This window comes from Mobula hypostoma, chromosome 6 (assembly GCF_963921235.1).
Source record: "Mobula hypostoma chromosome 6, sMobHyp1.1, whole genome shotgun sequence".
Lineage (NCBI taxonomy): Eukaryota > Metazoa > Chordata > Chondrichthyes > Myliobatiformes > Myliobatidae > Mobula > Mobula hypostoma.
Window position 1 is genome coordinate 169,577,135 of NC_086102.1, and position 23,199 is coordinate 169,600,333.

General features: G+C 40.2%; 2 protein-coding genes across 2 annotated transcripts in view; both read right to left on the reverse strand.

Annotated features, from left to right (window-relative positions):
- Positions 1-2,754, reverse strand: part of umps (uridine monophosphate synthetase) — a 42,124-nt gene extending 39,370 nt beyond the window's left edge. Inside the window, exons 1-2 of the mRNA XM_063052240.1 lie at positions 2,604-2,754; positions 643-796 (exon numbers count right to left, since the gene is read on the reverse strand). Coding sequence (XP_062908310.1) covers positions 643-796; positions 2,604-2,738 — 289 coding nt within the window. The 5' untranslated portion in view covers positions 2,739-2,754. The remainder of the gene's footprint in view (positions 1-642; positions 797-2,603) is intronic.
- A 13,743-nt stretch (positions 2,755-16,497) lies between these two features.
- Positions 16,498-23,199, reverse strand: part of LOC134348794 (kalirin-like) — a 31,962-nt gene continuing 25,260 nt past the window's right edge. The window contains exons 8-9 of the mRNA XM_063052596.1: positions 19,747-19,918; positions 16,498-17,054 (exon numbers count right to left, since the gene is read on the reverse strand). Coding sequence (XP_062908666.1) covers positions 16,990-17,054; positions 19,747-19,918 — 237 coding nt within the window. The 3' untranslated portion in view covers positions 16,498-16,989. The remainder of the gene's footprint in view (positions 17,055-19,746; positions 19,919-23,199) is intronic.

Here is a 23,199-nt window from a genome sequence, read left to right on the forward strand (position 1 = left end):
AACCGTTAGTTTCAGTTAGCTCTGACCAAGGGTCTCGGCCTGAAACATCGACTGTGCTTCTTCCTATGGATGCTGCCTGGCCTGCTGCTTTCCACCAGTATTTTGTGTGTGTTGCTTGAATTTCCAGCATCTGCAGATTTCCTCGTGTTTGCATTCTGAACTTAGAAAAACTGTTTTTTTCCTTGATGCATCGAAAATGAATAAACAATTTGACAGGTGTGTGCAAAATCATAAGTTTACCAAGAGTACACTGACAGCAGGTGTTTCCTTTAACAGTTGGTTCCGTAAACAAAGTCAAATTAGAGTTTGAGTCAAATAGGCAAACATACATATATGAAAAAGTTACTTGCAATGGCATCACAGACACTTAGTATTGTATAAACAGCATTCGCAAGAAAAACAAATTATACACAATCTTTAGGAGAAAGGCTAAAAACACAGGAATGTAGATAATCCCTCTGTTAAAAAAAGAGTATTTTGGATCTGGCAGGTGAGTCAGGCATTTAAAGATGGAACTGTATGGGTCTGAGGGGAAATAATCTATTTTAGGAAAGCACCTGGGGAAGACTGGATGGTCGTACAAACAGACAGGAATAGCCTATGGGCAAGAACTTAATTCTATGATTATGCGATGAATTTTACCATAATCCTTGGCCTCCTTTCGACGAATAAGCATGGGAATTCCTTTGGTAGAACAGATAATAGTCGCAAGAGGTAAAGCGGTGTACGGAACACCACAAATGGAACTGTATTTGATTCCAGCACAGTTTGCGGTTTGCCACAAGAGATCAGAAACCTGCAGGGAAAGACATTTGATTTGTTATTTTAGAACCAAAGAAACAGGAACTTGGAACCCAATATGTACTCACATAATGCCATACCACTAGAGGTCAGATATTCAAAGATTTAAAAAAAAACTTTATTGTCATTCTAACTGTACATCAGCTCTGCAAGGCAGAATGAGACAGCGTTTTCCAGGAGCAGTGCAATCATAACATAACAAACGCAACACTAAATAATAAACATAATAATAAATAGTAAAACACAACAGCCACATGTCAGTTAAAATCAAGTTATAAGTGACCAGTGCAAGTTAAAAGTGTCCAAAGCAGAGTCAGGTAGAGCAGCTATCTAGCAGTCCGACTGCCTGTGGGAGGAAGCTGTTTAGTAGCCTTGTGGTTTTAGTTTTGATGCTCCTGTAACGTTTGCCTGACAGCAGAAGAACAAACAATTCATGGAGAGGGTGTGAGGGGTCTCTAATGATGTACCGTGTCTTCTGGAGGCATCGACTCTGAAAGAGGTCCTGGACAGAAGGCAGGGAGACCCCAATAACCTTCTCTGCTCCCCTAACCACCCTCTGCAAGGCTTTTTTGTTGACAGCACTGCAGCTGGAGTACCAGGTTGTGATGCAAAAGGTCAGCACACTCTCAACCACGCCTCTGTAGAATGTAGTTAAGATGTTAGTGGGGAGTGATACTTGTTTAAGCTTCCTCAGTAAGTGCAATCTCTGCTGGGCCCGTTTCACAATCCCAGTGGTGTTTCCGGACCAATGAGATTGTCCGAGATATGCATTTCTCAATGAACACTAACTAAAGTAGCCAGATATACCAAATTCAGAACACAAAAGAAATACAAGATATCAGAGTAATAAGAACTTTCATAACTCAGATCTGTGCCAGTTTTGGAGAAGTGGACAGGACTATTTGATTTATCTGACAATTCTTTATCGTAGCTTCACATTTAGATGGCAAAATGAACATTTTGTCAGTGACCTATGAACTGTATTATAAATACATCTTAATGAACTTCCTCCTCATTTCAGTCACATACTCTCACATTTCCAATGATTTCAGAATGAAGCAGCACCACAGCAAGATAATGTGGTTAAGAAGGCATGTGGGATATTTGCCTTTATCGACCAAGATGTAAAAAAAATTAAGAACAATTATACAAAACATAAACAAGGCCACAGCTGAAGTACTTTGTGATGTTCTGATACACCATTTACGATAGGATGGATGTTATTATACTGGAGAACAGAGGAGATTCTGGGACGTTGTATTTCAACTATAAAGAACTTGGGTTTGTTTTGCTTCGAGCGCAGAGGCTAAGATGCAAAGTTTAAGTGTCGTAGGGGAGAGAGTGAGAAACTTTTTCCTATTTGGAAGGTGACTGAAATCTGGAACGCACTTCACTCAGGAGGGAGGCAGCGGTACCCTCATAACATTTAACATCTAGGCGAATATTTGGAACGCCGCGGCAGAGAAGGCAATCAGACGAGTTGGGAAAAGGGGATCAATATATAAACAGGCACTCGGCTGCCGGCACTAACACGCTGTTTCCGCCCATGTTGTACGACTATTTGCAGATTCACTAGGAGAAAGTACCCACTAGACAGCGCTCTGTGGGAATTTAAAGGAGAGAACTGGACTGAAATACAGTTGCTTCCTTCGAAACAATACTGCCTCCCACCTCTACCAAATCCACGGCATTGCTCATCCTATCTGAGAGCCAAACTGCCGGGGGCACCGACCGATGTTCACCCTCCTAACTCTGCAGGGGAGGTCTGGACCTCTGCAACCACAAGCGCACGGAAAATGTACCTGGTTCATGAGAGCTGGGTGGGACACAATGACTCTCAAATCGAAGTAAACAGGCGACAATATGCCACTCTTTAGCTCGAAACTGCCGAACTTCACGGCCTGAATCGCATGCAGCTCAGATACCAGCGACTCCATGCTGCCGGCGTTGGCAGGCCACACACGCACGTCCTGACCCTTGACCCCGCGCCGCGCCGTGCCAAGCCGAGCCTCGTCGTCAGGACGGCGGCGCTTTCCTTCACCCAACAAGTACGCTGCGGCCAGGCTTGTTGTGTATTTAATATTTCAGCAATACTGTAAACATATTGTTTGATTAAGCATTCTTTGTTGTTTACTTAATTAATTAGGGTAATATGTACAACGTCATTACGCCGCTCCATCATAGGTGCGTGCCTCACCAAAAGTAAAGCTAAGGGTAGACGTGTTATTCCCAGCTCTGGGTTTTCCTTTAGATTGCTTTATGTTTCGGAGTTATAAATCCTCCGGCTTTTTACAAGCGCCAAAACATCACCTTCTTGTGAAGTTTAATGGCGATTGGCAGGCCAATATAGGGTGCATTACCGCCACCTACTGAGTTGGGAGTGTGGAGCAAAGAGCCAAGAAATAAGTCCACCGAATTCCCCTCCCTAAAAAATATCTCAATAATATCAAGAAGTCTAATAGTTTTCAGAAAGTCAAACACACACTTGTTAAGATGGCAGTGATATCCTAACAAATTTTTCATGTTAAACTTATAAGATGGTGCTGGTGAAGCACAGCGACGACTTGCTGGTAGCAGACAAAACTAAATTACTGAATGAATCGCACTTTTCTCAGAAACGAACACTACGGTCAATAGCCTGTAACCTCCCTTTCGGAGTAGAGCTTTTGAACTGCCTGTATGGCCTGGAATTTTTGCAGTGGGAACTGAAATCTCGAAGGTGTAGGACAGTTGTGGTGTGGTGTGTACAGGCTGAATTGAGGTGGTGAACCCCAAGTCCGGGCACGAGTCCAAGATCAAGAAGTATACTGAGGTTTGACCAATTTAAATGCTGGGCTGAATTGCAAAGGTTCGGTACAGGCCAAATCGAGGCAGCAGGGCCTGGGTCCAAATGTGTATCGAAGTAACAGCCCAGGTCCAACAGCAAGGAATGACCCCTGTTTTGGCAGATTTAAGTGCTGGGCCAGATTGAAAAGCTCAGGGCTTCAGGATCGTGTTGGTGTTCAGCTCGTTGCTGCGTGAGGTTTACTCGTCTCTGCACGGAGCTGAGACTGTGGCCAGCAAACCAATAACGGGCTCCTGGATCACCTGCAGTGATGACTGGCTTCATGGCTGTGGATTCACTTTCATAAACTTCAGTTCTGAATGCTATTTGCTTACTTTTATTGTTAGCATGATTTATTTTTTTCCCTGCAGGTTGGGTGTTTGACAGTTTTTTTAATGGGTTCTATTGGGTTCCTTTGTTTTGTGGCTGCCTGTAAAGAGATGAATCTGAAAGTTGCATATAGTTATGCACTTTGATAATAAATGTACTTGAACTTCAAACTTCTGTTTGTCCCAAAGATCTCAATTTAGCAATTAGACGTTTCCTTTGTACCTCATAGGAACTGCATTCAAACGATATATGCTGCACCATTTCTGGACAAGTGCACACCCTTCAAATGCTCGTATCATGCATATTAATTTTGAACAGGGAATTATTCTACCCACTGTTTGTACGTCCAATACGTAAACCTGTAAGTATAATGTCTTCCTTCCTTTTATACCTGCGTCCCAGTCGAGTTTCTGCCATCCTCTGATCCTCGTTATATAAATGACATCCTGTCTTTTCCTTATCCCAAATTTGTTGCTACAGTGATCAAATAGACTTTTTAATTATGGCTTTCACCTCCCCTTTATACAACTCTTCACTTATATCCTTAATTTTAAGTGGTTGCTCATCAAGGATGTTTGGCACCTCGTTTCCTTCATCCTCAATATAGACAAAGACCCATAAGAAATGTACACACAACCCTAAACCCTGCAGCCTCAATAGATGTTGTCCAAACTCAAGAAGAATGTCTGGCCTACAGTTGGAAACAACTGTTGAAATTGACGTCAAAACCAAGAACGAATCAGAGCACGGAAGTACATAACCAAGATGTATTTTTTCAGCGCATTCCAAGGCTAAGATGATCGTAACCATCTCAGATGAGAATACTGATACTTTGTCTGATAATCTTCTCTTAATAGTCGCCTGAAACTTCGGAACATAAACAGAAACACCTGAATGACCTGTCACTATGTGTAGGTATGTAAGAAGCCATAGTATCTGTCCTACATCTATTGCTGAACTGATTTACAATCACTTCCCATCTTGATCTTTTCCTGAAGGCCCAAATCAACCCGAGGCAAAGGGAAAAACTGTGGTGGAGCAACAGAAAGGGGTACATTGGGACCATATTCCACATTAAATAACCAAAGATTTGTGCCCATTTATTTTCCCATCCACCCTAAACTGAAGATCTTATGAATGAAGTACCTCCAACACTACTATTGTATGAAAGCACTAGATCCTTTTTCACTACTAATGTTGCCAATATTGGATGACCAACTTTATGGCCTTCTACGTTAACCCAATAAAACATTGCTAACCAATCCGCGTAGATGTAAAAGTAAAGATATTGCCTCAACTTCACCTGCGAATCTGTTGGGATTGTCTACTGTATCCGGTACCTGATGTGGACTCCTCTACATTGGTGAGACCCAACATAAATTTGGGTCCACTTTGTCGTGCACCTCCACTCCATTGGCCAAAAGCGGAATTTTCTGGTGGTCAACCATTTTAGTCCTATCCCTATTCCATTCCAATATGTTGGTCCATGGCCCCCTCCTTTTGCCACAATGAAGACACTCTCAAGGTGGAGGAGCAACACCTCATTCTATCTCCAACTTGATGGAATGAACATCAATTTCTCCTGGTAATTTTTCCCCCTCCCCCTTCCCTCTTCTTCTATTCTCCACTCTGGCTTCGTACCCCTTCTCCTCACCTGCCTATCACCTCCCCCGGTACTCCTCCTCCTTCCTTTTCTGTCATGGTCCACTCTCCTCTGATCAGATTCCTTCTCCAGCCCTTTATCTTTCCACCCACGTAGCTTCACCTATCTCCTTCCAGCTAGTCCCCCTTCCCCTTCCCCCACCTTGTTATTCTGGTATCTTCACTCTTCCTTTCCAATCCTGATGAAGGGTCTCAGCCTGAAATGTTGACCGTTTGTTCACTTCCATACTGAGTTCCTTCGGCAATTTGTATGTGTTGCTCTGATTAAAGCATTTATTTAAGTGACCTCCTACTATCACCCCAATCACACTCAGCTAAGCACCTCAGCACATTAAGGGCTTTTTTACACTTCTTTAGAATTTTATTCACATGCACCTTCCATGTTAGTCTTTTGTCCATCCATATACCTGGAAATTTTACCACTGGCTCTCGTTGAAGAGATTTACCACATAACTTGAGATCAATTAAGGGTTAATGTTCCTTTTAGAAAAAAACATATAGCTTGAACCTTTACAACATAAAATTTAAGCCCCCCACCAATGTCCCCATTCCTCTGCTGCGTTTTCCTAACTCTATAATTTATATATTCTTGCCGCTCTTCCACACTGCACCATTATTAGCATAAAATGATTTGGAAATGGCTGGGCCAACATTTAAGAAAATATCATTAATCATAATATTAAATAGGAGTGGGCTACACACACTCCTTTGTGGAGACCCATTCTCCATCCCGTATTCCTTAGAGAATCTTGTTCCCACCCTAACTTGTATCTTTCCATCACATAAAAAATCTTGAATCCAATTGAACATCCTCCCACCTATTCCCATATATTTATAAAAAATATAACCTCACTCCTTCGGAACGCTCTGCTCTCCACTCCCTCCGCACTAATCCTAACCTTATTATTAAACCCGCTGATAAGGGGGGTGCTGTTGTAGTCTGGCCTACTGACCTCTACCTTGCCGAGGCGCAGCGACAACTCGCGGATACCTCCTCTTATTTACCCCTCGATCGTGACCCCACTAAGGAGCACCAGGCCATTGTCTCCCACACTATCACCGACTTTATCCGCTCAGGGGATCTCCCATCCACTGCTACCAACCTTATAGTTCCCACACCCCGCACTTCCCGTTTCTACCTCCTACCCAAGATCCACAAACCTGCCTGTCCTGGCCGACCTATTGTCTCAGCTTGCTCCTGCCCCACCGAACTCATTTCTGCATACCTTGACACTGTTTTATCACCCCTTGTTCAATCCCTTCCGACCTATGTTCGTGACACTTCTCACGCTCTTAAACTTTTCGATGATTTTAAGTTCCCTGGCCCCCACCGCTTTATTTTCACCATGGATGTCCAGTCCTTATATACTTCCATCCCCCATCAGGAAGGTCTCAAAGCTCTACGCTTCTTTTTGGATTCCAGACCTAATCAGTTCCCCTCTACCACCACTCTGCTCCGTCTAGCGGAATTAGTCCTTACTCTTAATAATTTCTCCTTTTGCTCCTCCCATTTCCTCCAAACTAAAGGTGTAGCTATGGGCACCCGTACGGGTCCTAGCTATGCCTGCCTTTTTGTTGGGTTTGTGGAACAATCTATGTTCCATGCCTATTCTGGTATCTGTCCCCCACTTTTCCTTCGCTACATCGACGACTGCATTGGCGCTGCTTCCTGCACGCATGCAGAACTCGTTGACTTTATTAACTTTGCCTCCAACTTTCACCCTGCCCTCAAGTTTACCTGGTCCATTTCCGACACCTCCCTCCCCTTTCTAGATCTTTCTGTCTCTGTCTCTGGAGACAGCTTATCCACTGATGTCTACTATAAGCCAACTGACTCTCACAGCTATCTGGACTATTCCTCTTCTCACCCTGTCTCTTGCAAAAACGCCATCCCCTTCTCGCAATTCCTCTGTCTCCGCCGCATCTGCTCTCAGGATGAGGCTTTTCATTCTGGGACGAGGGAGATGTCTTCATTTTTTAAAGAAAGGGGCTTCCCTTCCTCCACTATCAACTCTGCTCTTAAACGCATCTCCCCCATTTCACGTACATCTGCTCTCACTCCATCCTCCCACCACCCCACTAGGAATAGGGTTCCCCTGGTCCTCACCTACCACCCCACCAGCCTCCGGGTCCAACATATTATTCTCCGTAACTTCCACCACCTCCAACGGGATCCCACCACTAAGCACATCTTTCCCTCCCCCCCTCTCTCTGCATTCCGCAGGGATCGCTCCCTACACAACTCCCTTGTCCATTCGTCCCCCCCATCCCTCCCCACTGATCTCCCTCCTGGCACTTATCCGTGTAAGCGGAACAAGTGCTACACATGCCCTTACACTTCCTCCCTTACCACCATTCAGGGCCCCAAACAGTCCTTCCAGGTGAGGCATCACTTCACCTGTGAGTCGACTGGGGTGATATACTGCGTCCGGTGCTCCCGATGTGGCCTTTTATATATTGGTGAGACCCGACGCAGACTGGGAGACCGCTTTGCTGAACATCTACGCTCTGTCCGCCAGAGAAAGCAGGATCTCCCAGTGGCCACACATTTTAATTCCACATCCCATTCCCATTCTGACATGTCTGTCCACGGCCTCCTCTACTGTGGAGATGAAGCCACACTCAGGTTGGAGGAACAACACCTTATATTCAGTCTGGGTAGCCTCCAACCTGATGGCATGAACATCGACTTCTCTAACTTCCGCTAAGGCCCCACATGCCCCTCGTACCCCATCTGTTACTCATTTTTATGCACACATTCTTTCTCTCACTCTCCTTTTTCTCCCTCTGTCCCTCTGAATATACCTCTTGCCCATCCTCTGGGTCACCCCCCCCCCTTGTCTTTCTTCCCGGACCTCCTGTCCCATGATCCTCTCGTATCCCCTTTTGCCTATCACCTGTCCAGCTCTCGGCTCTATCCCTCCCCCTCCTGTCTTCTCCTATCATTTTGCATCTCCCCCTCCCCCTCCAACTTTCAAATCCCTTACTCACTCTTCCTTCAGTTAGTCCTGACGAAGGGTCTCGGCCTGAAACGTCGACTGCACCTCTTCCTATAGATGCTGCTTGGCCTGCTGCGTTCACCAGCAACTTTGATGTATGTTGCTATAACTGGAAGAATCTAATTGATCCTTACCAGATTACAATATAGTTCAGTTCAGTTTCCGTTTATTGTCATTTAGAAATGCATATAGTGATGGATATTAAACCTGATTCAGATTAAATAATTAATTATGGGTTATTTGTAAAAATACATTGAAGTATACTTGGAGTTAGACCTGCATTTTTGGTCTCCCATACCTTCCTTTGAATTAATTTAATATTTTGAAGTTACAAATCATAACAACTTTCACTCCAGTTGAGTGGTTTCTGAGATAGCTAAATGTGTGAACTGTAGACCAGGGGTCAGTGGGGATTCTGCACTTCTTCAAGGAGGCATTGAGAACGTCCTTGAATTTTGTTCTCTAGCCATTTGATGATTATGACAGAGCTTAGAACAGTGTTTCTGTTTTGGGAATCTGGTGTGGATGCAACTGACGTAGCCAGTCCGAAGTAGTATAACTACGGCTTAGGTACTCGGAATGTTATCCTGGAAGAAGTCATTGATGTTGGATTGCTTGACCTTCTAGTCCACTTGGCGGACTTTGCAAGAACACAATTCGCAGTGGTTTTCTGCTCCCTTGAAATGTATGTTGCAAATAATATGAGTCTCAGAAGCATATAATGATCTTCAATGCCTGATAGTCATATTTTCAATGCAAAATTTATAGATTAAGATGATAATATCATATAAACCAAATTACTTCCTAAGTAAAACAAAACAGTAATGGATTCCCTCAATACTGATGATGTTCACTACAGAATAGTAAGACAAGAACTGGAAGGAATTTGTGAAGTGCTAACATCCCAAGAGATTCAATGACAAAGGGATTCCTTGCAGACGAGAATGGCTTGCTTCCCCTCCACTTCTGTGGGTCCTAAAGTGACTAATCAGGTTGATGTTTTGTATCACGTTGAAATACTTGATGCAGAGAGTGAGTGAGTGAGTAATGTTCCCTGCAATTTTTGCTGGAACTCTTGTGTGCCCTTGGTACATGGATTAATGGTTCTCAAATGCCAATTTAACACAGTGAGTCATTTGTGATTCAGGGTCTTATGAGTCCTTGGGGGAAGTTACACCGTTTCAAGGAGGCCTTTAACAAATGAATCTTTTCCTCTATCCACCTAATTACATTTTGCTCTGACAATGCTCAGAAGAGAGTGTATATTTTAGGAATGTTAGGAAAATGGCCTGCCCTTTGGAGTAGACTGAATGTAATTCGGATCTTGGTGAGGCCTTGACATTAGCAGCTTATCCTTCCAGTGGATTTGGAGGATTTTGCAGAGGTAGTAAGCTTTGCGTCAGATTTGAAGTCTTGATCTTCAAACTATTTTCCGACTGTTCTGACACAATGAGGGTGACAATGAAATCAGTCACTGATATCACCCTACATGACGGTTGCTGAATTATGAGAAGCAGTCAAATTTTTCCAGTATTTTCTCATGGACTTTTTTAATAGTGACGATAGCTTTATAAAACTTAATAAATTTATTATGTTGTTCAATTGAAATTATTAATATTTTATGTATGTTAAATATAAAGTACAGTCTGGGGCGCTTTACAGTTCCCATCGCTGCTTGTAAGGAGTTCATATGTTCTTGCTGTGACCGCGTGGCTTTCCTCTGCGTGCTCTGGTTTCCTCCCATGGTCCAAACATATACTGGTTGTTCGGTTAATTGGTCATTATAAATTGCCCCATGATGAGGCTAGGATTACATCAGGGGATTGCTGCACAACATAACTCGAAGGGCTGGAAGGGCCTGGTTCATGCTCTATCTCTAAAAATTAAAAAAAATGTCTAATTGAATGAGTTAACAGCCACTTGGAGTAACAGTTATGTGCAACTTGTTGACTGAAGTTGGAGAAGATCATGAAAATGGCATAGATTGTTAAGTTTCTATTTTGTCATGTGAATTAGCTCCAGTGAGGAGCTTCATGGAGGCAAAGTGCAGCAATACGATGAGAAAGATTGAGATAACAACTCAGTCTTGCCTCACTACAATCTGTTCAGGGTTATACACTTGGTTCTATTTTAGGTTCCTCTCTTCCTTTTGATTCGAAACGCCTTAAGCAGGTCTCTAACCCGATAGTTAAATATGCTTTGCGCATTTGGTTTCAATTCAGAAAATTTTTTGATCTTAATCAATTCGGGTTAGCGATTCCTATTTTAGGCAACATATTTTTTCCTCCCTCTTTTACGGATCGCGCTTTTCAAACTTGGAAGACTAAGGGTATTTTACGGTTTTTGGATTTATTTTTAGATGGTTCCCTTATGTCTTTTGAACAATTATCTAATAAATATAACTTATCAAGAATACATTTTTTTAGATATTTACAAGTTAGAAATTTCCTAAGTACTATACTTTCTTCCTTTCCAATGCTTCCTCCTATATATATTTTAGATTCGATAATTAACCTTAATCCATGTCAGAAAGGTGCATCGGCTATGATTTATAATATTATTATGAAACTTAGGAAAGCTCCATTTGATAAGATTAGGGTAGATTGGGAACAGGAATTGGGGCTTACCATTTCTGTGGATGATTGGGGGCAGATTTTACAATTAGTTAATACTTCCTCTATTTGTGCTAAACATTCCCTAATTCAATTTAAAGTGGTTCATAGAGCACATATGTCCAAAGATAAGTTAGCGCGTTTTTACTCGCATATTAATCCTTTCTGTGATAGATGTTCGGGGCAGATAGCCTCTTTAACTCATATGTTTTGGTCTTGCCCTACTTTGGAAACTTTTTGGAGAGATATTTTCAATATTATTTCTAAGGTATTAAATATAGATATCTCTCCTCACCCTATTACTGCTATCTTTGGACTACCTAAAATTTCTAGTAATCTTTCCCCTTCAGCCCGTAGAATGATTGCATTTCTTACTTTAATGGCGAAAAGATGTATTTTACAACATTGGAAAGAGCTTAATGCTCCAATTACCTTTTTTTGGTTTTCTCAGACGATTTTATGTTTGAATCTGGAGAAAATTAGAAGTAACCTTTATGATTCTTCATTTAAATTTGAACAGATTTGGGGACCTTTTATTCGATATTTTCATTTAATGTAATATTTACCCTTCTTGTTTTTTTTTCACTGTTTTAATGGAGGTCGGGATTGAGGACGTGATTTTAAGTTTAACTCTGTTTGGTTTCAAGTTAGCCCATTGCTTTGCTTTGCTTTTAGGTAGTTGCACGGTGGGTTTTTTTTTGGGGGGTTTTTTTTTCTTTTTTTTTTCCATTGATATATATAAAATCTAGTATACTATTATGTTATCTTGGTTTCTTATGCTTAAATTACATTGTTTGTAGTATTTTCTTTTTGGTATTGTTATCTTTTGGAATTTTATTGTACTTTAACATTGTATTAATGTTTATATGGCTTACCTTTTTTGTATACTTACTCAATAAAAAGATTTAAAAAGAAAGTCTTGCCTCACATCAGTCTGCAGTGTAATTGGATCTGTTATGGACAAGATTATGTCTTGCATGCCATTATCAAACTGATGTAAGATAGAGATAAGTTTAAGCTGAATGCTCTTATTTAAGCAGGGTGCTTCACAATATCTTGATTGATGCATTCAAAGGCTTTTGTGAAGTCATAAAAAATCACGTGTCCTGTCAATGTTTCCGGCCAAAACCCCTCGGCAGGACTCCTAAGGAATGATTGAACTTGCTGGGATTCTATTCTCAAGAAAAGAGAAGACTGAGATGTAGCCTCATGGAAAACTATGACATTGTGGAAAGATTTGAGAGTGTATACATTTGAAAAATGTTGCTTTTCTATTTCTCCTTATAACATTATTTAATACACTCATAACAGCATAGGAGGCCATTCATCCCATTAAGTCTATGCCAGCTCTCAGAGTAATCTCAGCAATCCATTATTTTTCATTAATCTGATCTCTCACACAAACTCGTTAACACATTTTCACCTTGATCTAGTTATAAGGATCAATTATCTTAAATGAAATGCCAAAATTTTAATGTTGATTCTCACAATTTGAAAACATTAAAGTTGTTACCGTGGCATTGCAATGTGCCATATAAAGTTGTTTATGATAGGTACAAACTGGCCAAGAATATCAAGTATAGTTAACCTGTAAATAAGCCTATGTCCATCCATAAAGTGAGCACGATAGGAAAGATTCCATTATAAGTTCAATCATTCTTATGGATATATCCTAACAATCTGGATTTGAATAATTTTATTCATCAGTTTGATAAATAAAATTATCTTTCTGTTGAATAATATTTCAGAATATTCAGAAGTAATGATCATGTACCTATTGAAAACAAGAAATCAAAATTTTATTTATTGATTTATACAAAAGCTGAAAATAGTAATCTTATTCATCTAATGCATTCAGTTCCTATTATATAAAGAGGAAAAAATAAAAAGTAGGTACAAGACATAAGATCTAAGACTAAAGTATCACACAGATAAAGACTTCTTGCTCTTTTTAAAGAAATCTATTCACAGTTGTGAACTTTACCCAATGCTTTCAAACCTGTGCAGATATACATTGTGCAGTGATTAATATTGAAAAGGATATATATAATTATAACATCTTCAAATGCCAAATAACAAAATGATAGTTGTACAAAAAACATGTTGTTTTCTTTAGAAATGTATGCTATTTTTGATATTTTTAAGAAAATGAAGCTCTCAAATGTATTCTTGACAACTAGTGTAGCAATACTAATAGCACGGAATTAATCAGTACTACATTAAATTCAAGCCAATGATCCTAGGTGCATAACACAAAATGAGCTGGTGTGAGATGGTTACCTGAGACCTATCACTTTCCCAGTGGTGGTTATACTGCTCCCTCCTCAATCATCATCCCATTGGAGATACTAATTTTTCCCCCAGTCTAGTACCAACAAAGAATAGGTTATCAAAATGACCAATATCATGACACATTAAAAATGGATAATTCCAAACAGCATCTGTAACATTTCTTCATTTCAATGTCTTTATAGCAAGGTAAATATTATGTAATGGGGCATTTTATTTTTGGAAATGAAAAATAGCCATTCCCCAGCAGTAAAATAAAGAATAGCAATAGCAACTTATTTTCCCCTATCAACGAAGCTAAATTATTTTCTCTTTACAATCCTTCTCAATATCTATTTTATTTTTCTCTACCCTCTATTCTTCTTTCATTGAATTATAAGAATTTTGTACTATAGAACCATAGGTTTAATGTTATATGTATTTTTGGCCAAATAATATCTCTTTGTGGAAAAGTGGGAACTTTACAAAGGTGCAAGAATCATGACTAAAAGAGAAACCATGGAAGATCCATTGGTACATTGCTGTTAGGTATTTGATCTAAACTGGTCTGTTAATATTTCGCTTGCCTGGATATGGCATCTGTTGTGTTTAACTTAATAACTGAGCAACTGACTTGTAATTGGAATAAGCTCATTCTGAACTTCTCTAACCAAGTTCATCTGTACAATGAATTATTTTAAAGTCCAAGATCACAAATGTTGTGCTTGGTCTTCAATTGGCATGCAATGCCATAGAAAATCAATTATTTCCTTTAAACTGAGTGAATCTATCACTAATCCAAGAAAATCTGCAGATGCTGGAAAAGCAAAGCAACACAGACAAAATGTTGGAGGAACTCAGCAGGCCAGGCAGCATCTGTGGAAAAGAGTAAATGGCTGACGTATTGGGTCGTGACCCTTCATCAGGATTCTATAGCTATATCAATATAGCCCTTACTGTTCACAAACCAAACTATTGAAAATGTCTTAGAGAGAAAAAAAAACAGGATAGGGTTGAAAGTATCAAAAAACAAAATTTCTCAATCTTATTTTTATGGAAATAGATAGACCAATCCCAATGGCACTAGATCCTAGGGAAAGAGAAAATCTTGTATGGGACTGTTTATCAATTTGTGCATTGGAATTGATTGGGAAAAATAATTAAGGCCATTCAATTGCATAAACAGATTCATTCTCAGGTAGGAAATTCAGCGCTGACTATTGTTATCTCACTGTAGGAGAAAGCCAATCCCCTAACAAAGGTCATTATAAATATTAACAAAACTAAATGATCATATAACAACAAACAACAAACAACAGGAATTCTACAGATGCTGGAAATTCAAGCAACACACATCAAAGTTGCTGGTGAACGCAGCAGGCCAGGCAGCATCTCTAGGAAGAGGTACAGTCGACGTTTCAGGCCGAGACCCTTCGTCAGGGCGAAGGGTCTCGGCCTGAAACGTCGACTGTACCTCTTCCTAGAGATGCTGCCTGGCCTGCTGCGTTCACCAGCAACTTTGATGTGTGTTAAATGATCATATAACATAGTTAAGAAAACATTTTAGTGAATGGAACAATAGACTGCAACAGTAATCTGTCAGTGGTTGAAGGTCATATTCATAGGTGGATTTGCCAACAAGAAGTTGCACTATGTAATGTTGAGCTTATAGACCTCTAATATCTATGACTGAACAGTTACTTCACAGCCCATTTATGGGAAAAAAACTTAAGGAAATAGCATTGAATATCTCTGTGAAGACCACCTTGCTGTGCATTTGTGCCAAAAATTGAACATCAAAAATTTTTTGAATGGAATATTTCAGTAATGCAACTGAATTTATTAAGCTGAATCTGTGAAGTTCATTTCATTTAAACCAAAAGCTCATTCTTTCCACTAGAGGGCAGCTTTGAGACTTGAACATAATTATAGAAGCTATCTGCTTGAAGAAATGCCTGCATATTTAATGAGAATTATTTTGGCAGGTTAACCACATACTTTATATTTATTTGAGACTGTTATCATTAGAGACCAAACATGGCAAAATTTTTCTATATCCTTATTTGTTAAAATATTACTTTATTATTCACGATTTTATTTTATGTCCTATCATCTCATTTCCTTTTAATGTAGGTGGCATATAGTGTACAGCAAAGTAGTTTCTATTTGCACAAAATTCAGCAAATTCCAAGTAATTCATGCATATGATACCTGATTAAGTTGCTTCAGTAACGCAGTATAATTTTGCCACTCATATCTGAATCTTAATAGAGTTGGCAAAATTGGAAAGATAGTGGTTTTAAATAAGTGCCAGATCAAACAATGTAAGGAATTCTTTAATAGTGTCTCAGTGGTAAGAACTGATAGACTTGTTACAGGTGTTCTAAGTCATTCTGCTATCTAAGAGTGCATGCACAGAGCAGATACAGTAGCTGAGTCAAGGCTTTGTACTTTCCGCTTCGTCTCTGCACCTTTTATGTAACCACTTCCTCATATCAGCTAATTTTAAATTTACAAATTAATAATGCACTTGGGTGTAATTTAACTCAAAAAATTAGCAAACTAATTTTGTTCTTCAACAAAATTATGGGAAAAATTAAGAATGCACTGTTGAGAGATTAGAGAAAATTGGAACTTAGTGGGTCAGGCAATATCTATGGAAATGAATAAACAGACAAGTTTTGGGCCGAGACCCTTTTTCAGGACTGGAAAGATGCCAGTAAAGGAAAGTGGGGGATGATAATGAGGACAAGCTAGAAGGTGATAGGTGAAGTCAGGTCGGTGAACTCATGGTCTACTTTCCTCTTTTATCAGATTCCTTCTTCTCCAGACCTTTGCTTTTTTCACCCATCACCTCCCAGCTTCTTACTTTATCCCCCCTCCCCAATGAACTTGTCTTCACCAAACACTTCCAGCATGTGCTCCTTCCCCTCCCCCCACCTCTTTATTCTGACACATTACCTCTTCCTTTCCAGTCCTGAAGAAGGATCTCAGCCTGAAATGTCGAACGTTTATTCATTTCCATAGTTGCTGCCTGATCTACTGAGTTCCTCCAGCATTTTTTGTGTGTTGTTCTGGATTTCCAGCATCTGCAGAATCTTGTGTTTATCAAATCGAAAAGTGCAGATGATGACTTCCACCGAACAAGTCACACTAGCCTTATCTGTAAATGTAATCAATACACTAGATGTATTTACCTGATAAGTTATTTAACTTTGGTGAAATCTGCAGATTACCGATGATGCAAATAGGCACTGATACTGTTAAAATATGTAATGATTTAATTGTGATGCATCCTATTTATTTAAAACTCAGTAGAAGTACAGCCTGTCCAATGGCTAATTGCTGTTAACTGAACCATCTTACAAGGTGGTGGTGGCAGGGGACAACAGTTATATTTCAAATGCCCAACTGTGCTCATAATATTCATTACATTATCACCTCTCAAAACTTTTAGAGGTCTCTGGTGCGAGGCTGGATTGGAATAATCTTCTCACTTTGGTTTGTTGAAAACATCTGGAAACTGTTTCTTCTGGTACTCGATCGGTGATTGCAGTGCTAAAATAAAATTCAACATATCATGGAAGGACTTTGATACTTTAAGACTTAAAATTGGTCGGCATCAGTACAAAAATAACTATTTGATTCCCTTAATTCCATTCATATTAGAATTTCTAACATCTTTACCGTGGTAACTAATCCGATATCCCTCGTTGTGAGTTACTTTTTGCTTTTTTTGCATGGAAAAAAGATCAGTATTCTTATTAGAACACACAGCAATAGAACACAGGAACTGGCCCTTCGACCCACAATATTGTGCTGGACCAATTAAATTATTAATTAAATGGCTAACTAAACTAATCTCTTTGCCTGGACATAGTCTATATCCTTTCATTTTCCTCACATTCATATACCTAACTAAGTATCTCTTAAAAGCCCCTAATACTTCTGCCTGTTCCTACACCCCAGGCAGTGCATTCCAGGCACCCTCCACTTGCTACACTTCAGAGGAATGTTCTTCGGGAGTGTGAAAACATAAGGGATAGCTCCATGTATTCCCGAAGGAGATTTCTAGGAAAGTCTGTGGAAGGACATGAGTGTAATAAATGACTGCCTTATCTTCAGGGAAATGCTCTTCCCCACTCTGTAATTTTCTGTCAGCTGAAAGAAAAGAAGGCAAGGTTTTCTCTTGAAGATGGAGTTTGATCTCCTAACATAGCTCTAACCATATTTTTGCTCAATGACAATTCAATGCAAACTCTTCACCTTTCCATTAGACAGTTTGTATTCTCTGGCCTTCTTACTGCTTTTAAGTTCAGATTCAACTCTTTCTCAGAATTTCTTTATGCAGGAGGTGTAAGTAATGTTAAATGAATATATTCTTGTACTTTATAGCAAGCTGGGGCTTGGATTGCAAATGCTCTTTGGGAAAACCGTTAAGACATTTTGTGTCCTTAGTGTTATCTGCGTTTTCATTCTTGCCCATTTGTTGGATTCCGCTTCACTTAGCAGCTCGTCCTGTTTAACTTTCAAACTTACATTATCACTACAGCTTGAATTTACCATGGCCTTAGCTTTTTAAATCTTTGATGCACCTCAAATACTGAATTGCTTGACTAATTTTCATCCCCTTATTTCATGTCAGTATCAATTCTATCATTTTCCAACTTCCTATTTTGTATTTAAGTACTTTATAGACATGAGGTAGTGAGACTAAGAAAGTGAAGAGAAGACACTGAATGAGAAAATAAGTATATTGGAGAATAAAACTGTATGGATAAATAGAAAAGTGTGTTTCAGTGAGTGATCATGACCATAGAAATAGGAGCTGAAATTAGTAAGTGATTGAAACTTAATAAGAATTCTAATTCTCAGAAGTTTAAGACTTCTGAGTGTCAATCCTCCTTCTTCAGTCTTTTTAATCAGTTATGCTATTTTCCTTTATTGCTTGTTATTTGGTGAGCTATTTGTAAAGGGCTAGGCCTTGCTGGAACTGTTGTGCTGCTCGTAACCTCCAACTGCATCATGCCTGATCACGCCTGGACTGGATGGAGAGGTCCGAGTATCCTATTCTCAGCAGTAAGACCTGAAAGATGCAATGATTGTTGTACTGGTGAATTCTCACCCCCAAAATACCTCTGACACTTAACAGGGATTACAGATAGAGTCACAGAGTTAGAAAGCAAGAAACCAGGCCCTTCAGTTTGTACTGACCATCAAGTATCCTTTTATACTAATATTAAACATAGTCAATTTTACTCTCCCCTCTATCCCTTCAACATCCTTTAGATTGTAGCTCTAACATTTATACTGGGGCAACTCATAGTTGCCAATTAACCTACCAACCTGCAGAAACCTATATCATCATTGAGAATGTGTGGACTCTACACTGAGATCTGATTTTTACCTGGATTGCTGAAGCAGCAGCTCTACCAGCAGTACAATCATTTTGCTGAATGTTAAAGACATTCAAGAAAGAAATTTTTTAAATAAATACTAAGTGTTTAAATACTACACATTAAAAAACAGCTAAAATTACAAAGACACACACAAACAGGGCAGCACAGTAGCATGGTGGTTAGCGTAACACTATTTTAATGTCAGCGATTAGGGTTCAATTTCTACCGCTCTCTGTAAGGGGTTTGTACATTCACCCCCATGACTACACGAGTTTCCTCTAGGTGCTCTGGTTTCCTCCAAAATTCCTAAAGTGGTCAGATTAGGGTTAATAAGTTGTGGCCATACTATGTTGGTGTCTGAAGCATGCGAAATTTTCAGGCTGCCCTCAGCACATATTCAGACTGTGTTGGTCATTGACACAAATGACACACTTCATTGTACGTTTCGATACTTTGATGTACATGAGACAAATAAAGCTAATCTTTAAGATATAATTAGCATAAAGTAAAACACAAGTTAAAAACAATTGCCTTCTTCTTACCAATCTTGCCAGTAATAACACAGGCTCATTGAAATCCAAAAGTGGTCACAGATTTTGTGAGAGTTTAAACCAGGCACAGAATCTATGAAGCAGATCTTTAGTGTCAATACATGGGAATTTTGGTTAGATTGAACTCGACCCTGGATTCCATGTGAATCATGTGCCACACAAGACCAACTAAAGCATTTATGTAAAGAAAAATAGAGGCTTAGTTTTTGGTGAGAGTTTGGATCCGAAGAAACTTAATTAAATTCACTCAAATAAATACCAAGTCAGACAAAGAATAAGGAGAACACAAGGTCTGCATACCAGTCAGCAAGTTCTTTTGAAGGTCAAGCGCTTTGTTGATATCACAAACCCATGCTTCATAGATTTCTTTGTTTGGTGCCTGTAAGATCAACCGCTCAGAGGTTCCAGTGGATGTCAGAGCAAATTTATAGAATTCATTGTTCGCATTATTGTCAATGTTCAGGTTATTCATCTGAAATGGATAAGAGAAGAGAATTGCTAAAGAGGTATAAAAGTGATGATCATAGAATTTTACTGTGCAGAAGGAAGCACATTTTGTTTGTATCAACATTTTGAAACAACTGCCCAATGATTCCACTTATGTAATCTTTATAACAGTGTAATTTTCTCGCTTTGAAGGATTTGGCCAAATTTCCCTTTGGAAAGTTTTGATTGAATCTTTTTCCAGCTCCCATTCAAGGAACTTTTTCCAAATCCTTTCCATGGATATTTTTGTTCTCATCTTACCTCTGGATTGTCGATTTTTTATGTACCTTGTGGAACCAAACCACATCTACAGATGGTAGTATATTTCACCAGAGTGATAATACTGCGTCATTTGAACCTTGAGGAGTTACCTGAATAGCCCACATGTTACGACATGCACCTGACCACGCCAGCTTCTGGGGTTTAGGTGCTCTGACTCCGGAATGTGGATAGCTGGCATGGCCTCCTTAAAGACTCAGGCCTGCCCTGCTAATAGGCATCCATGTTTTGGTGCCAGGATTTTAATACAGCTGTGCACCACTTAACGTCCATTTGGACAATGTCCGATCGCATATACGTCCATAGTCCCAATCAGAGAACGTGACGTAGCAGACGTAACCAATCTCCTGTATCGTGCGTCTCTTGAGTGTAGTAGCATTATCTCTCTGTTTAATTTTCTTTCGAAAATATTACCGTAAAGCGCATCATGGCTTCCAAATGCAGCAAAACCACTCCTAGTGATAGCAGCAGCAAGAGGCAAAGGAAAAGTATTGGTTTGGAAGTGAAACAAAAGGTTATTAAACAATGTGAAGGTGGAAAACCAGTGAATGCCATTGCTTAGGATTTAGGCATGTCGCACTCGACAATCACGACGATCCTGAAAAACAAAGAAAAAGTTCTCGAAGCTGTTAAAGGATTGGCTTCACTGAAAACTACAAGGCTCACAAAAATGCAAGTGGGACCTATATCAGATATGGAGAAATTGCTAATGATATGGATTTAGTCAATACCGGTACACTACAGTACTCCATATAGGTTTGCTAAGTATATAATATGGTGTTCGCACAAGGTCCAAATCACATAACATCTGATTTCACAGAACGTATCGTGGACGTTGAGTGACGCATACCTGTATTTAAAAAGCACTGGAACTGAGGGTTGGTGCCTCAATCGGCAGCTCTACTTTGGAGCCTCACCTAGTGTCGAGTTTAGAACCCTATCCTCGTTTCAGTCTCGTATCGTGCCTCGATTCTGGACTTGGATACTTCAGCACTTTGATCCTCACCATCAAGGTCAAGGATTACACCTACAGCTTGCTACCACCCAAACTGGACCCCCTACAATTTGCCTACCAACACAACCAATTGACAGATGACGCAATAGTCACTGCTCTACATACTGTCCTTACACATCTGGAGAAGGATGTTTATGTGAGAATGCTGTTCTTGGACTACACTTCAGCATTCAACACCATAATTCCATCCAGGCTCGACAAGAAGCTCAGAGACCTCAGCCTTCACCCTGCCTTGTGCAGCTGGATCCTGGACTCCCTGTCAGATCGCCAGCAGGTTGTAAGAGTGGGCTCCCTCACCTCCAACCCTCTGACCCTCAATACAAGAGTCCCTCAGGGCTGTGTACCGTGTCCCCTCCTTTACTCCCTGTATCGCCATCCACAGCTCCAATCTGCTAATTAAATTTGCCGAAGACACTACATTGATTGGACTTATCTCAAACAATAATGAGGTGGCCTACAGGGAAGAAGTCATCTCTCTGACACAGTGGTGTCAAGAAAACAACCTGTCCCTCAAAATTGCAAAATCAAAGGAGCTGGTTGTGGATTACGGGAGGAATAGAGACAGGCTATCCCCTATTGACATCAATGGATCTGCGGTTGAGAAGGTAAACAGCTTTAAGTTCATCAGCATCCACATCACCGAGGACCTTATGTGGTCTGTACAAACCAGCTGTGTGGTGAAAAAGGCACAACAGCGCCTCTTTCACCTCAGACGGTTGAGGAAGTTTGGTATGGGCCCCCAAATCCTAAGAACTTTCTACAGGGGCACAATTGAGAGCATCCTGACTGGCTTCATCACTGCCTGGTATGGGAACTGTACCTCCCTCAATCGCATGACTCTTCAGAGAGTGGTGTGGACAGCCCAGCGCATCTGTAGTTGTGAACTTCCCATGATTCAAGACACTTACTAGGACAGGTGTATAAAAAGGGCCCAAAGGATCATTGGGGACCCAAGTCATCCCAACCACAATCTATTTCAGCTGCTACCATCCGGGAAGTGGTACCACAGCATAAAAGCCAGGACCAACAGGCTCTGGGACAGCTTCTTCCACCAGGCCATCAGACTGATGAACTCACGCTGATTTGAGTGTACTCTATATTACATTGCCTGTTTATTATTTATTATAACTTACTGTGATTGCACATGGCACATTTAGATGGAGACTTAACATAAAGATTTTTACTCTTCATTTCTGTGAAGGATGTAAGAAATAAAGTCAATTCAATTCACCTCCCTGCCTAAGTCTCTCATCACACCATGAGAGAGGACATTTCTAGTATTATATAGGCTACACAATCTCATGCATTGATTTGCTGAGAAATTGGATCATGTAGCACGAAGTGTTGTGCATCACATGATCCAGTGTTTTAAACAAAGACTAAAACATGAACTGTGGGATTTACTGTTAGATTGCATTGCCTGTAGTTTTTCTTCTGGGATCTAATAGAGGACTCTCATAGAGTGTGGAGAGGCTAAGTGCTTGGATGCTACTTAAGGGGACCATTAACATGAATGGCCTGTGCAATCTATCAGCCCCTCCCATGGAGATTACATCTATGTGTATTAGAGGCAGCTTCCTAACACTGGGAACCTGAAATTTGGATTTGGGCTGTTAATTGGATGAATCATTGCACGATTCACCGGTCAGGGATTGGAGGAGTGATCTTTAGTCAGGTGAGGGGAAGTTGGTATGGGTTCTGCTTACCCTACACCATTTCCCATCCCATCCCCTTTTGGTCTCTCCTCTTCAAGTCATTTGGCACCACCTTTTTCCTCCACATGCTCACCTTGATGGAGGCACTGCTTGATGTGAGACATGCAGTATCCATTGAGGTCCAAAAAGCTTACTGTGCTATTAGTTCTTTCATGTGCCTCTCGTTGTATTTCTGGAATTAAGTACTTTAATGTTAGCTGAGTTGGCTGGTCACAACTAGAATACCTTTGGAATACTACAATTGCTCTTTGTACCTCA